Source organism: Artemia sp. Qi Xiang Cuo, chromosome 14 (genome assembly GCF_049724085.1).
Source record: "Artemia sp. Qi Xiang Cuo chromosome 14, ASM4972408v1, whole genome shotgun sequence".
Lineage (NCBI taxonomy): Eukaryota > Metazoa > Arthropoda > Branchiopoda > Anostraca > Artemiidae > Artemia > Artemia sp. Qi Xiang Cuo.
In genome coordinates, this window is record NC_142807.1 from 9,629,442 (window position 1) to 9,644,881 (window position 15,440).

The 15,440-nt window shown below is 39.0% G+C and overlaps 1 protein-coding gene across 1 annotated transcript in view; it reads left to right on the plus strand.

Annotated features, from left to right (window-relative positions):
* Positions 1-8,601: 8,601 nt before the first annotated feature.
* LOC148944104 (alpha-galactosidase MYORG-like) overlaps positions 8,602-15,440 on the plus strand; it is a 54,487-nt gene continuing 47,648 nt past the window's right edge. Inside the window, exon 1 of the mRNA XM_089099676.1 lies at positions 8,602-8,762. Coding sequence (XP_088955802.1) covers positions 8,615-8,762 — 148 coding nt within the window. The 5' untranslated portion in view covers positions 8,602-8,614. The remainder of the gene's footprint in view (positions 8,763-15,440) is intronic.

Consider the following 15,440-nt stretch of genomic DNA (forward strand, 5'->3'; position numbering starts at 1 on the left):
GGCGCTTTTGAAGCAACCTCAAAAAAGATTAATACAAATTGAAGTCCGAATAGCTAAGTGCCCTGTGGATTAGTCAAAGATTGTTGGAGGGCAACTAACGCCCACCTTTCCCCCAAACACATCCAAGCAAAATTTTGATATAACCATTTTATTCAATGTAGTTTTATGTTCTGGAACTTAGGTCTTTGAGGATGACAACTCCCCCACAGCCCTTAGGGCAAGGGTTTTAAGTTATGCCCTGAAGGCATATAATGTTTTGTATAGACAGCGTTGTCGTAAAAACTTCAGAAAGGGCTCGTTCCATTGGAAATTGAAATGGCTAGTTCCCTTTTTATTAGTCGAAGGTGATTCAAAGGCAACTGACACCCTTTCCACGCCCACTATTTCCCCAAAATCATCCAATCAAAATATGGATATGGTCATTTTGTTCAACGTAGTTGAAAGTTCTGTAAATTATATGTTTGAGCAGGACACTGCCCCCGCAGTCTTCAGGGGCAAGGGTTTTAAGTTATGCCCTGGGGGCATATATGGTTCTTATGGAAGGAATGCCCGAATAAACTTCAGAGAGGCTCATTTGATTGGAAATTGAAAGTTCTAGTTCACTTTTTTAGCGTAAAAAGATATTGGAGGGTAACCAGCTCCCCTCCCCCCTCAACCTCTTTTCCCCAAATGCATCCAATAAAAATTTTAAAATAGCTATTTTGTTAAAAATAGTTCAAAGATCATATAACGAAAATTCTGGTGTTGACACAACCCCCAGGGCCCGGGGGCAGGCATTATAAGTTATGCCCTAGGAGCATATATGGGTCTTATGGAAGGGATGCTCGTATTAACTTCAAAGAGGGCTCATTTGATTGGAAATTGACAGTTCCAGTTCACTTTTTAAGAGTCAAAAGAGATTGGGGGGCACCTAGTCCTCCCCCCCTTCTACGCCCTTTTTTCCTCAAACCCATCCGATACGAGCTTTGAGATAGCTTTTTTTAAATAGTTCAAAGACCATATAACGAAAACTCAGGGGTCGATAAAGCCCCCCAGGGCCCGAGGGCAGGTGTTGTAAGCTTTGCCCTGGGAGCATATATGGTTCTTATTGAAGGGGTGCTCGTAAAAACTTCAGAGATGGCTCATTTGATTGGAAATTGAAAGTTCTAGTTTAGTTTTTTAGAGTCAAAAGAGATTGGAGGGCAAAAAGCTCCCTCCCCCACGCCCCTTTATCCCCAAATGCATCCAATAAAGATTTTGAGTTGGCCATTAAGTTGAAAATTGCTCAAAAGTCAGATAACAAAACTCAGGTGTCGTCACAGCCCCCAGGGCCCGGGGGCTGGCGTTGTAAGTTATGCCCTGGGACATATACTGTTCATATGAAAGGGATGCTCGTATAAACCTCAGAGATGGCGCGTTTGATTGGATATTGAAAGTTTGAGCCCACTTTTTAATAGGCAAAAGAGATCTGAGGGCAGCTAGCCCCCCCCCCCCCCCATGCCTTCTTTGTCAAACTCATCTGATGAAAATTTTGAGATAGACATTTTGTTAAAAATAGTTCAAAGGTCGGATAAGAAAAAATCTGGTGTCAATAGAACCCCCCAGGGCCCAGGGGACGGCTTGTAAGTTATGCCCTTAGGGCAGGTATTGTTCTTATGAAAGGTGTGCTCGTATAAACTTCATAAAGGGCTCATTTGATTGAAAATTGAAAGTTCTAGTTCACTTTTTAAGAGTCAAGAGAGTTAAACTACCCCCCCCCCCCCGCTCTTTTTCCCCCAAGCCCGTCCGCTACAAATTTTGTGATAGCCCGTGTTTTGGAAATTGTTCAAAAATTATATAACAAAAACTCCCCCTAGAGCCCGGGGGATATGCGTTGTAAGTGTTGTCCTGGGGGGCGTATATGGTTCTTATGAAAGGGATGCTCGTATAAACTTCAGAGGGGGCTTATTTAATTGGAAATTGTAATTTCTAGTTCCCATGTTAAGAGTCAAAAGATATCCGAGGGCAACTAGCCCCCCCCCCCCCCACACACACCCTTTTTCCCCAAGCCCATCCGATAAAATTTTGATAAAAGCCATTTCATTAAAAATAGTTCAAAGTTCAGATAAGAAAAATTCCTGTGTTGACGGAACCCGCCAGGGCCTGGAAGCATGCGTTATCAGTAATGCTCTAGGGGCATATATAGATTTCTTATGGAAGGGATGCTCGTATAAACTTCGAAGAGGGCTCACTTGATTGGAAATTGAAAGTTCTTGTTCCATTTTTAAGAGTCAAAAGAGATCGGAGGGCAACTATCCCCCTCCTCCTCCACGCCCTAAATGCATCAGATAAAATTTTTGAGAACGACATTTTGTTAAAAATAGTTCAAAGTTCTGATAACAAGAAACTCCGGTGTCGACACGGCCCCCCAGGGCCCGGGGGTAGGCATTGTAAGTTATGCCCTAGGGGCATGTATGGTTGTTATGGAAGGGATGCTCGTATAAACTTCCTGTAGCGCTCATTTGATTGGAAATTGAAAGTTGTAATTCACTTTTTAAGAGTCAAAAGTGATTGAAGGGCAGCTAGCCTCCCCCACACTCCATTTATTTTTTTCCCAGAGGAACTTCATATAGGGGTCGTCGTATAAACTTCAAAGGGGGCTCATTCAATTGTAAATCAAGAGTTCTAGTGCCCTTTTTAAAAGTCGAAAGTGATCAGAGGGCAACTGGCCCCCCAAGCCCCTTTTCCCCAAATACATCTGATAAGAAATTTGAGATAGCCATTTTGTTAAAAATAGTTGAAAGATCATATAAAAAAACTCATTTACGTATGGTCATTTCGTTAAAAATAGTTCAAAGGTCAGATAAGAAAAACTCCTGTGTCGACACAACCCCCCCCCCCCCAGGGCCCGGGCAGGCGTTGTAAGTAGTGCTCTCGAAGCATATATGGTTCTTATGGAAGGTATGCTCGTATAAACCTTGGAGGGCTTATATGATTGGAAATTGAAAGTTCTCGGTCATTTTTTAAGAGTCAAAAGAGATCGGAGGGCAACTAGTACCCCTCTCCACGCCCTATTTTCCTGAAACCCATCTGATAGAACTTTGAGAGAGCCATTTTTTCAAAATAGTTCAAAGGTTTGATAACAAAAACTCCGGTGTCGACACAACCCCCCAGGGCCCGGGGGACCGGCATTGTAAGCTATGTCCTTGGGCCGTATGTGGTTCTTATGAAAGGGATGCTCGTATAAACTTCAGAGAGGGTTCATTAGAATGGAAATTAGAAGTACTAGTTCATCTTCTCAGAGTGAAAAAAGATCGGAGGGCTACTAGCCCCTCCCCCCTCCACGCCTTTGGGTGTATCGGATGAATAAACCCATCCGATAAAAATTTGAGGTGACCGTTTTGTTAAAAATAGTTCAACCATCAGATATTAAAACTCCGGGGTCGACACAGCCCCCCCCCCCAGGGCCCAAGGACAGGCGTTATAAGTCATAACCAGAGAATATATATGGTTCTTATAGAAGGGATGCTCGTATAAAGTTCAGAGAGGGCTCATTTGATTCAAAATTGAAAGTTCTAGTTCACTTTTAAAGATTCAAAAGAGACCGAAATTTAATCTAGTCCCCCACGCCATTTTTTCCCAAACCCATCCGATAAAAATTTTGAGATAGCAACTTTGTTCAAAATAGTTCAAACATCAGATAATAAAAACTCTGAGGTTGACACAAACCCATTTTTTCACTTTGACATTGTTACTTTGATATCAGTTTTGGTACTTTGATGAATATTTGACTTTTTTTAAAGTTTGATTTTGAAATGAGAAATTTTTAAAATCCTGAAATTTTTTGCAATAAAAAACGAACAAAATTTATTAAAAAGAAGTTTCCGAAAGATAAGTTTTTCAAAGAAAAGAAAAGGCCATTTTAAACTTAAGTTCAGCATATGCAAATACCTTTTGAAATTCAAACTCAAAACGACCAGAAATTACTATTAAAGAAGAAATGACACCCAAAACGAACAGAAATTAAAGAAACAATTCATAGCAAAAACATACAACAAGTAATAATATAAATGAATAAGTAGATTTTAAAGAGAGTAATGCTTAGATTGAATATGAAAATCAAGCTTAAGACGAAAAACATTTTTCCTATTGAAGTACAAATGAAACTTAAAACAAACAGAAATTAAATAAACAATCAATGCAAACAAACATACAATAGATATTAATGTAAATTAATAAATAAATCTTAAAACGAGTGAAACTTAAATTGAATATGCAAACCAAGCTTGAAACGAACCAAAATCACCACAAACAAGAGTTTTGGTATGACCTCCTTCTCTCACTGTAAAAGTCTAAAACCTACTAGACATCTACAGAAATGAATGGGAAGGAAACAAAAATGCAGGACTCCCTAATCACCATCTCAATAGTTATATGTATTATACCACCTGGAAAATTATTTTTTTCTCAACTAATTCTGTCTAAATTTTCTGAATAAGTATTTCATCTGTTTGAAAATTTCACCCATACACAATAGTAACTATTCTAAATGCATGGACAGTAAACCAACCATCAAAATCATCTGAGTTCAAAGGAGATACACCTTCTAAATCCCTTCTGGATTTTTGATAGCACGAAAGCTAAGGGGAAAAGTGACAGTTCTTTCCGAGGCAAGAACATAATTAGCACTTTACTGAAAAAATATAAATGTTTTTACTTTTATAACTTTAATAAATAAAATAATATTAACATTTTGATTACTAAATATCAATATATGTATATTAAACTGACAATGCACATTCATTTGTATTTTTTTTCAGTAAAGTGCAAATTATGTTCTGGCCTTGAGAAGGTATAGGGGTTTTGAGCCCTACTCATGTTAATTTCTGCTCGTTTTGAGTTTGACTCGGTTATTTATTGTAATTTCTGTTCGTTATGGGTCATTTATTTATTGATGCTGATTTGTGGTAGTTTCACGCTTGGTAGATTATTTGATTTTCTTTTTGCTCATTTTTGGTTTAATGGAGTTCTTTACTTTTCTTTGAAAAAATTGTTTTGTAAAAAAGTTTTTTTTAAATTAATTTCTGTTGGTTTTATATTGATATAGTCTTTTCAGGGAAAAAGAAAATAATACTTTAAATCTTTTCCTTTTCTTAAGACTTTATAGTTTGGCCTGCTATTTGTATGCTGGAGAAAAATCTTCAACAATTTGTAACAACAAACACCCTTTCAAAAATCTGGACAAAATAGAGGTGCTTAATTTAGTTTCATACCTCCTCTAGTTGACCTGAAATAGAAAACTTGATACCATTCGCAAAAAAATCTGTTTACTTTCTTTGATAGCTTGGATACACTTACGCTATTTTGATTTGGGCAAATTTTAAGAGTAGAAGTAGCCCCGAGAGTTTGAACATAATACCCTCAGTCATTCTTGAGATACTCCTGAGATGCCTTATTGGGAATTGGTATTAACACAGCGCATTTGACTTAATCTTAAGGCAACATTTAGTTTTTAAACATAATGGGCAAATGGGTAGGTGGGCGTGGGAGGGGGACTAGTTGACCTCCAATCACTTTCGATTATTAAAAAAGGCATTAGTCTTTTCTATTATCAATCGAATGAGCCCTTTTAAAAGTTCTTAAGACAAATCCTTTGATACGAAGTGCCCTGGTCCAAAAAAAAAAAAAAAAAAAAAATATATATATAATAAGACATTGTACCCACATCGATCTTTACTATAAAAATGTCAAGCCTTCCAATCACTTTCACCTATTAAAAAGGGCACTAGCCCTTCAATTTCCAATCGAATAAGCCCTTTTCGAGTTTCTACAACAACGCTTTCTACACCTTCTATGCCCCAGGGCATAAATTACAATCCTTGCCCTGAGGGCTGTGAGGGGGTTGTCATCCTCAAAGACCTAATTTCCAGAACTTTCAACTATTTTGAACAAAATGGTTATCTCAAAATTTAGATCTGATGTGTTTGGGGAAATGGTTGGCATGAGAGGGGGGTTAGTTGCCCTCCAATCACTTGCTACTATTAAAAAGGGAACTAGCCCTTTCAATTTCCAATTGATTTAGCCATTTTTCAAGTTTCTGTGACAACGCTTTCTATAAGAACCTAAAATGCCCCAGGGCATAACTTACAGCCCTTGCCCTGAGGGCTGTGAGGGGGTTGTCATCCTCAAAGACATAATTTTCGGTCCTTTCAACTACGTTGAACAAAATGGTTATATTAAAATTTTGATTGAATGCGTTTGGAGAAATGGTGGGCGTGAGAGGGGGGTTACTTGCCCTCCAATCACTTTCGACTATTAAAAAGGGCACTAGTCGTTTCAATTTTCGATCAAATGATTCCTTTTTGAATTTTCTAAGACTAAGCTTTCTAAAAAAAAAACTTATATGCCTGCATAACTTACAATCCATGCCCTGAGGGCTGTGGGGGGAGTCTCTTCCTCAAAATATAATTTCCGGACTTTTTAACTACGTCGATCAAAACGGTTATCTCTAAAGTTTGATTGGATGTGTTTGCGGATATGGTGGGTGTGAGAGGGGTGTTAGTTAGCCTCCAATCACTTTCGACTATTAAAAAGGGCACATGCCCTTCTAATTCCCAATCGAATGAGCCCTTTATGAAGTTTCTACAACATTACTATTTATAAAAACCTGATAATGCCCGTAGGGCATAACTTACAACCCTTGCCCCAAAGGCTCTGAGGGGAGTTATAATCCTCAAAGACCTAATCTCTAAAATTTTTAACTACGTTGAACAAAATGGCTATCTAATAGTTTTGATTGGATGTGTTTGGGAAAAAGGTGGGCGTGAGAGGTGGGTTAGTTGCCCTCAAATCACTTTCGACTATTGAAAAGGGCACTAGCCCTTTGAATTTCCGATGGAATGAGCCCTTTTTCAAATTTCTACGACAAAGCTTTCAATAAAAGCATTATATGCCCCCAGGGCATAACTTACAATCCTTACCCTGGGGGCTGTGGGGGAGTGTCATCTTCAAAGATATAATATCTGGACCTTCCAACTACTTTGAATAAAATGGCTATCTCGAAATTTTCATTGGATGTGATTGGATAAATGTGCTTGAAGGGGTGTTAGTTGCCTTCCAATCACTTTCTACTATTGAAAAGGGCACTAGCCATTTCAATTTTCAATCACATAAGCCCTTTTTGAAGTTTCTAAGACAACGCTTTCTATAAAAACCTTATATGGCCACAAGGCATACCTTACAACCCTTACCCTGAGGGCAGTGGGGGGGGGGGGGCGGTCATTCTCAAAGACCTTATTTCTAGAACTTTCAACTACGTTGAAAAATTTTTTGATCTTTAAATTTTTGATCGGATGTGATTGGATAAGTGTCCTTCCAATCACTTTCGACTATTAAAAAGGGCACTAGTCCTTTGAATTTCTAATCGAATGAGCCTTTTTTGAAGTTTATGCGACAACACTTTCTGTAAAAAAATATTATATGCCTCCAGGGCATAAGTTACAACCCTTGCCCTGAGGGCTGTGGGCGACTGTCCTCCTCAAAAATATAATTTCTATCTGGATATCAACTAAGATGAACAAAATTTGGCACTATTTTGCAAATTAAAAAGGACATTATCCCTTTCGATTTTCAATTGATTGAGCCATTTTTCAAGTTTCTATGACAACGCTTTCTATAAAAACCTAATATGCCCCAGGGCATAACTTACAACCCTTGCCCTGAGGGCTGTGAGGGGGTTGTCATCCTCAAAGACATAATTTTCGGTCCTTTCAACTACGTAGAACAAAATGGCTTTCTCAAAATTGTGATTGGACGTGTTTGGGGAAATAGTGGCGTGGAAGGGGTGTTAATTGCCTTCCAATTACTTTAGACTTTTAAAAAGGGCACAAACCACTCCAATTTCCAATCGAATGAGCCCTTTTCGAAGTTTTTACGACAACTCCTTCGATACGAAGTGCCCAGGTCTAAAGGAAACAAAAAAGTAATAAATAATACATTGTGCCAACATCAATCTTTACTTAGGCAGCGCGATTGCACTGGCTATGATATTGATAATTAGATCTTGCTGATGTTTGGGAATAATTTTGGTACTAGTCTCTTATAGCCACCACACTCAAGTTCTGTCGAAAAGTAAAGTCTGGTTAATGCTAATGAAATAAAACAAAGTATGATGAAAGTAGAATACTTTATCAACAAAATTATCAAAACTACAAAAAAGAATTATGGAAGGGGGACCGCCCAGAAGGCATTATATTAAGTACGTAACCTAAACTAAACTATCCTAACCAAAATACCAACTAAATATTTAATTAAAATACAGCTACAATGTAGTTTCCCACCGAGCCGATGCCAATATTGTCTGGCATAGAGACCATAAAAACCGGTTATTGTCTCATGTTCGCGATACAAGATCTTGAGTGTGGTGGCTATAAGACAAAAGTACCATTATATTTGTTGTCAAATTATACAAAAAATGGTTTTAGATAACGAAAAAAACTCCTGAATCTATTTTCTTTTTGTATGCTATTTATTTGTCAAATTTAAATGAACTTCGGTCAAGATTAGAAAAGCAGAAGTCGTTATGATTGATAATCTGACTTGGTCTTACATCTAAGATAAGCTATTAGCTTATCAGTTTGAAAATATACCTTGCAAGATGTGCCATAAAGTGTATATGTTTATTAATGTTGTTTTTCTTTTACTTGAGTCTAATTCAGCCCATGTGCAGTTGAAAGCAAACTTCCGTGAATTATCTTTAGCATGGGATGGTTCTAAATTTGATGCTGTTTTTGACTCTCAAGTTGGTATGAAACAACACTTATTTCTATTTAAACGTTTCTCTATAATTTCGAGTCTTTTCATCTGAAATTGAATTGAAAATCTGAATTTTCCTATTTTCAACCCACTCGCTCCTCCCTCTCTTGAAGTAGTTCCCTTCGTTCTCATCTCTTTTCCCCGGAGGACTTCTAGCAGTGATTTTAGTGATTCTCTCTAGAGGACGACTTCTAGAAGGACTTCTAGTGCCTGCAACAATCGGCAAGTTATTGGGTTATTATCGCATAATTCTTTCGTGAAAGAACAATTCTAGGTCTGTTTTTTTTTTTCTCCATTGTTTAGTTTAAGTGCTGTTTTATTTTATTTTATTTTATTATTTTTTTTTTTTTTAATCGGGAATCGTCAATCTCCATAAAATCTAGCTAGATGAAATTAAAATTTAATGCTAGAGCAAGTTCCTCTTTATTTATTGTTTCTTTAGTATAAAGCGCTAATCAGCGATGGCGATGAATGATTTGGAATGATTGTTTTCAAGCAGTTCATCGTAACAAACTATAAGGTAAGGAACGACCCGGCTCAATATTAACCGAAAATTTAAAAATGGAATTTTAATACCCATAGATATATCAAAAGAATTGGCTTATTATGCTGATCCCAAAGATATGAATATATTTCATTAAGTTTAGTCTTACGCGTCAAAGGCCATGAGCCTGAGAAAATTTGTCTGATTTTGGAAAAAAAGTAGAAAAAACCCTCTAAAAGAATCTTAGTGAAAATCATACCATCAGAAGCAGCATATTAGAGAACCCTAGTAGAGATGCCTTATTGAGTCCGACGACCACACCATATATGGGCAGAGAACCACGTGGTTAATCCGGGGGGGGCTCCTTATATGGGCATAGAGTCATTAGGGAGAATGATTGCGTAATCGGTCAATGACCTCTTTCTCCAGGTGTGTTTTTGGCACGCTCGAGGCAGATGTTATGATCCGGAAATAGAATTTGTTTCCGAGCCAAATGGTACGAGTTCCCGGGAAACACATGTGCTATCAGTCATTAATCAAATTGTCTCCGGTGCGAAGTTTATTAATGTCTTTGGATGTCGAACAGAAATGTTCCCGAGAAACAGTTATATCACGCATGACAGATGATGTCATGATTGATTGATTTGGAAGGGGACTTAATTTGTTGTTCTAAAGAGAATTGATTTGACACGAAAGGGGAATTAATTTGGACTTCTAACAAGAGAACCGTTTCCGAGGCAGATGTTTTGATCTTAGCGCGCGAAAAGGTTTCCAAATAATTGAAATAAGCCAGCGCAGGGATGCCAAACAAAAGGAACACGCTGAAATTCCGTTTAGGGATAATTTGGGCGAAACTGTTTTAGACAGGTTATGGAATTATTTCGGCGAAACAGCTAGAGACATTTTAAGAGATGATTTTTGAAGATATTTTGGAAGAGGTTTTGAGTGTGGTCGTTATAATACACAAGTTTCATTTGAACAGTGTTGCGAGGTCCTCTACCCCAACCCCAAAGGGTTCCAATCCCCCTACTCCAACCCCGAAGGAAGCCCCCGGTACTCAAAGGTCCCCAAGCTCCCAAAGGGCCCCCGACCCCCCAAACGCCCTCCCCAGACCTCCAAAGGCCACCACCGGGCCCCCCAAAGGCCCATCGAGCTCCCAAAGGACCAACGGGGTCCCAAAGGGCCCCCAGACCCCAAACAGCCCAAACCCGAGTCCAAAGGGCTCTCCCCGGTCCCAACATGTCCAACTGACCCTCTCAATCCCTCACAGAGCCACACAGGCCCGCCCCCGGGCCCCCACCGCCCCATCGCGCGCCCCCAAGACACCCGGGATCCACAATGTCCTTCACCCGTCCCCCACTGTCCCCAGGTCCTCACATGCCCCCCTGGACCTCCAAAGGCCCACAGGGCTCCCAAAAGACCACCGGGCTCCAAGGGCCCTCCCCGGTCCACAAAGGTCCCCCGGGCTCCCAAAAGACCACTCAATCCTCAAGGGCCTCCGGATCCCCAAACGCCCTCCCTGGGCCCCCAAAGGTCCTCCCCCGGTCACCATACATGCACACAAAAACTTACACACACACACAAAAACTTACACACACACACAAAAACTCACACACACACACGAAAACTTACACACACATGAAAACTTACACACACAAGCCAAAACTTACACACACACACAAACACAAAAACTTACACATGCACACGAAAACTTACATGCACACAAAAACTTACATTCACACAAAAACTTACACACACACACACACACACAAAACTCACACACACACACACACACACTAAAACTCACACAAACACGACAAAACTTACACACACAAAAAAATTACACACACACACACACAAACAAAAACTTACACATTAACACAAAAAACACACACACACAAAAAAACAAACAAAAAAACAAAAAAACACACACATAACCACTAACTAAAACAAACACATATTACACACAAACACACACGACACCATACACACAAAAGCCAAAACTAAAACACAAGAAAAATAAAATTCGAAAAAAAACTAAAATGCACAAACAAACAAAATCACACACACACACACACACAAAACTTACACACACACAAACACAAAAACTAACACCCACACACAACAAAACTGACACGCACACACACACACACACACACACACACACAAAAACTTACACATGAACACAAAAAACTCACACACACACGAACAAAAACTAACACACACACACACACACACAAAAAATAAAAACACACAAACACACGAAAACAAACAAACACACCCAAAAACTAAAACACACAAAAACATACACACACACACACACACAAAACTTACACATGCACACGAAAACTACATGCACACAAAAACTTACATGCACACAAAAACTTACACACACACACACACACAAAACTTACACACACAAACACACAAAAACTCACACACACACCAAAACTCACACACACACAAAAACTTACACACACACACAAAAACTTACACATGAACACAAAAAAACTCACACACACACTCACAAAAACATACACACACACACACACACACTCACAAAACTTACACACACACACACACGAAAACTTACACACACACGTCAAACTTACACACACAAAAACTTACACATGCACACGAAAACTTACACACACACACACGAAAACTTACACACACACGCAAAACTCACACAAACACACACACACAAACATACACACACACATACACTTACACACACACACACACACACACACACACAAAAACTTACACATGCACACGAAAACTTACATGCCCACAAAAACTTACATGCACACAAAAACTTACACACACACACACACAAAACTTACAAACACACACACACACACGAAAACTCACACACACACGCCAAAACTTACACACACACACAAAAACTTACACACACACACATACACAAAAACTTACACATGAACACAAAAAAACTCACACACACATGCACAAAAACACACACACACACACACACACACGACACACACACACGCAAAACTTACACACACACACACACACACACACACACACACACAAACACACACACACACACACACACAAACTTACACACAAAGCGAAGACACACACACAAAAACTTACACACACACACAAAACTTACACCCACACGCAAAAACTTACATGCACACAAAACTTACGTGCACACAAAAACACACACACACAAAACTTACACACACACACACAAAGACTTACATCCACACACAAAACAGACACACAAAAACACACACACACACAAAGCAGACACACAAAACTTACACGCACACACAAAAACTTACACCCACACGCAAAACTTACATGCACACAAAGACTTACATGCACACAAAAACTTACACACACGCACAAAACTAACACACACACACAAGAACACACACACACACACACACACACGACACACACACACACACACACACACACACACAAAACCACGCACACAAATGACACACACACAGAGACTTACACACACGAGACTATGCACTGCGCACAAACACGACACTCACACACAGAGACTGACACACACAAAGACACACACTCACACACAGAGAGACACGTGCACACACACACACAAGACTGCACACAAAAACACATGCACACAAAGAGCACACACACACGACAAACACACACACACAAAGGACACACACACACAACACGCACACACAAAACTTACACACACACACACACACACACACACACACACAAACACACATGCACACGAAGACTCACGTGCACACAAACTTACACACACACACACGAAGCTTACTCACACACACGTCAAAACTTACACACACAAAAGCAGACACACAAAGACTTACACACACACACACACACAAAAAAACTTACACACACACGTCAAAACTTACATGCACACAAAAACTTACACATACACACACACACACAGACTTACACACACACACACAAACTTACACAAACAAAAACTTACACACACACACACAAACACACACAAACTACACACACACACACAAAACTTACACCCACTGACGAAAGCAGACACACAAAGACTTACACGCACACACAAGAACTTACACCCACACGCAAAAACTTACATGCACACAAAAACTTACATGCACACAAAAAATTACACACACACAAAAACTTACACACACACACACACAAAACTTACACACACACACAAACTTACACACACACAAAAACTTACACACACACACACACACAAAACTTACACATGCACACAAAAACTTACATCCACACACAAAAGCGGACACACAAAAACTTACACACACACACACAAAACAGACCAACACGCAAAAACTTACATGCACACAAAAACTTACATGCACACAAAAACTTACACACACACAAAAACTTACACACACGCACAAAAACTTACACACACACACAAAACACACACACACACACACGATGAAGACTTACACACACATCAGGACTTACACACACACGCCAGACACACACACACACACACAAAACTTACACACACACACACACACACAAAAACTTACACATGCACACAGAGCTTACATGCACACAAAAACTTACATGCACACAGAAACTTACACACACACACACACACACACAAACACACACACACACACACTAAGCACACACACACAAAGAGTTACACACACACACAAACACACACACAAAAACTTACACATGGACACAAAAAAACTCACACACACACGCACAAAACTTACACACACACACACACACTCACAAGACTTACACACACACACACACAGACTTACACACACACGCCAAGACTTACACACACAAAAACTTACACATGCACACGAAAACTTACACACACACACACACGAAGACTTACACACACACGCCAAAACTTACACACACACACACACACACACACACACACACACACACACACACACACACACACACACACACACACACACACACACAAAAACTCACACATGCACACGAAAACTTACATGCACACAAAAACTTACATGCACACAAAAACTTACACACACACACACACAAAAATTACAAAAACACACACACACACACGAAAACTCACACACACACCCCAAAACAAACACACACACAAATAAACAAAAAATAACAAATGAACACAAAAAAACACAAACAAAAAGGCACAAAAACTTACACACACACACACACACAAAAAAAAAACACACACAAACACGAAAACATACACACACACGCAAAAACAAACACAAAAAGAAACTTAGACACAAACACAAACACACACAAACAAAAACATACACACACACACACACAAAAAACAAACACACACAAAAACTTACACACACACACACACAAACTTACACAAACACACAAAAACTTATATCCACACGCAATAAACAGACACACAATAAAATACACACACACACAACTAAATACACACACACACACACAAAACATTAGCTCACACAAAAACTTACACACACACACACACACAAAAACTTACACATGCACACAAAAACTTACATGCACACAAAAACTTACATGCACACAAAAACATACACACACACACACACACAAACTCACACACACACACACGCGAACACACACACACACACACATACACACACACACACACAAACTTACACATGAACACAACAAAAATTCACACACACACACACACAAAAAATAACAAAAACAAATTAACAAAAATACATTCCACAAACACTCTATAAAACTCAAAATCTCACTCAATAACTAAAACACACAAAAACTTACACACATACACACACACACACACACACAAACTGACACACACATACACAAAAAATTACACACACACACACAAACACACACAAACTTACAAACACACACAAAAACTTACACCCACACACAAAAGCTTAGACACACAAAACTTACGCACACACACAAAAACTTACACACCCACGCAAAAACTTACATGCACACAAAAACAGACATGCACACAAAAACTTACACACACGCACAAAAACTTACACACACTCAAAAAAAATTAAACACACAAAAAAAAAATTAAATCAACAAAAAAAATTACACACACACACACACACACACAAAAAAAAAAAACATACACATGCACATTAAAACTAACATGCACACAAAAACTCACACACACACACACACACACATGAAAACTTACACACACACGTCAAAACTTACA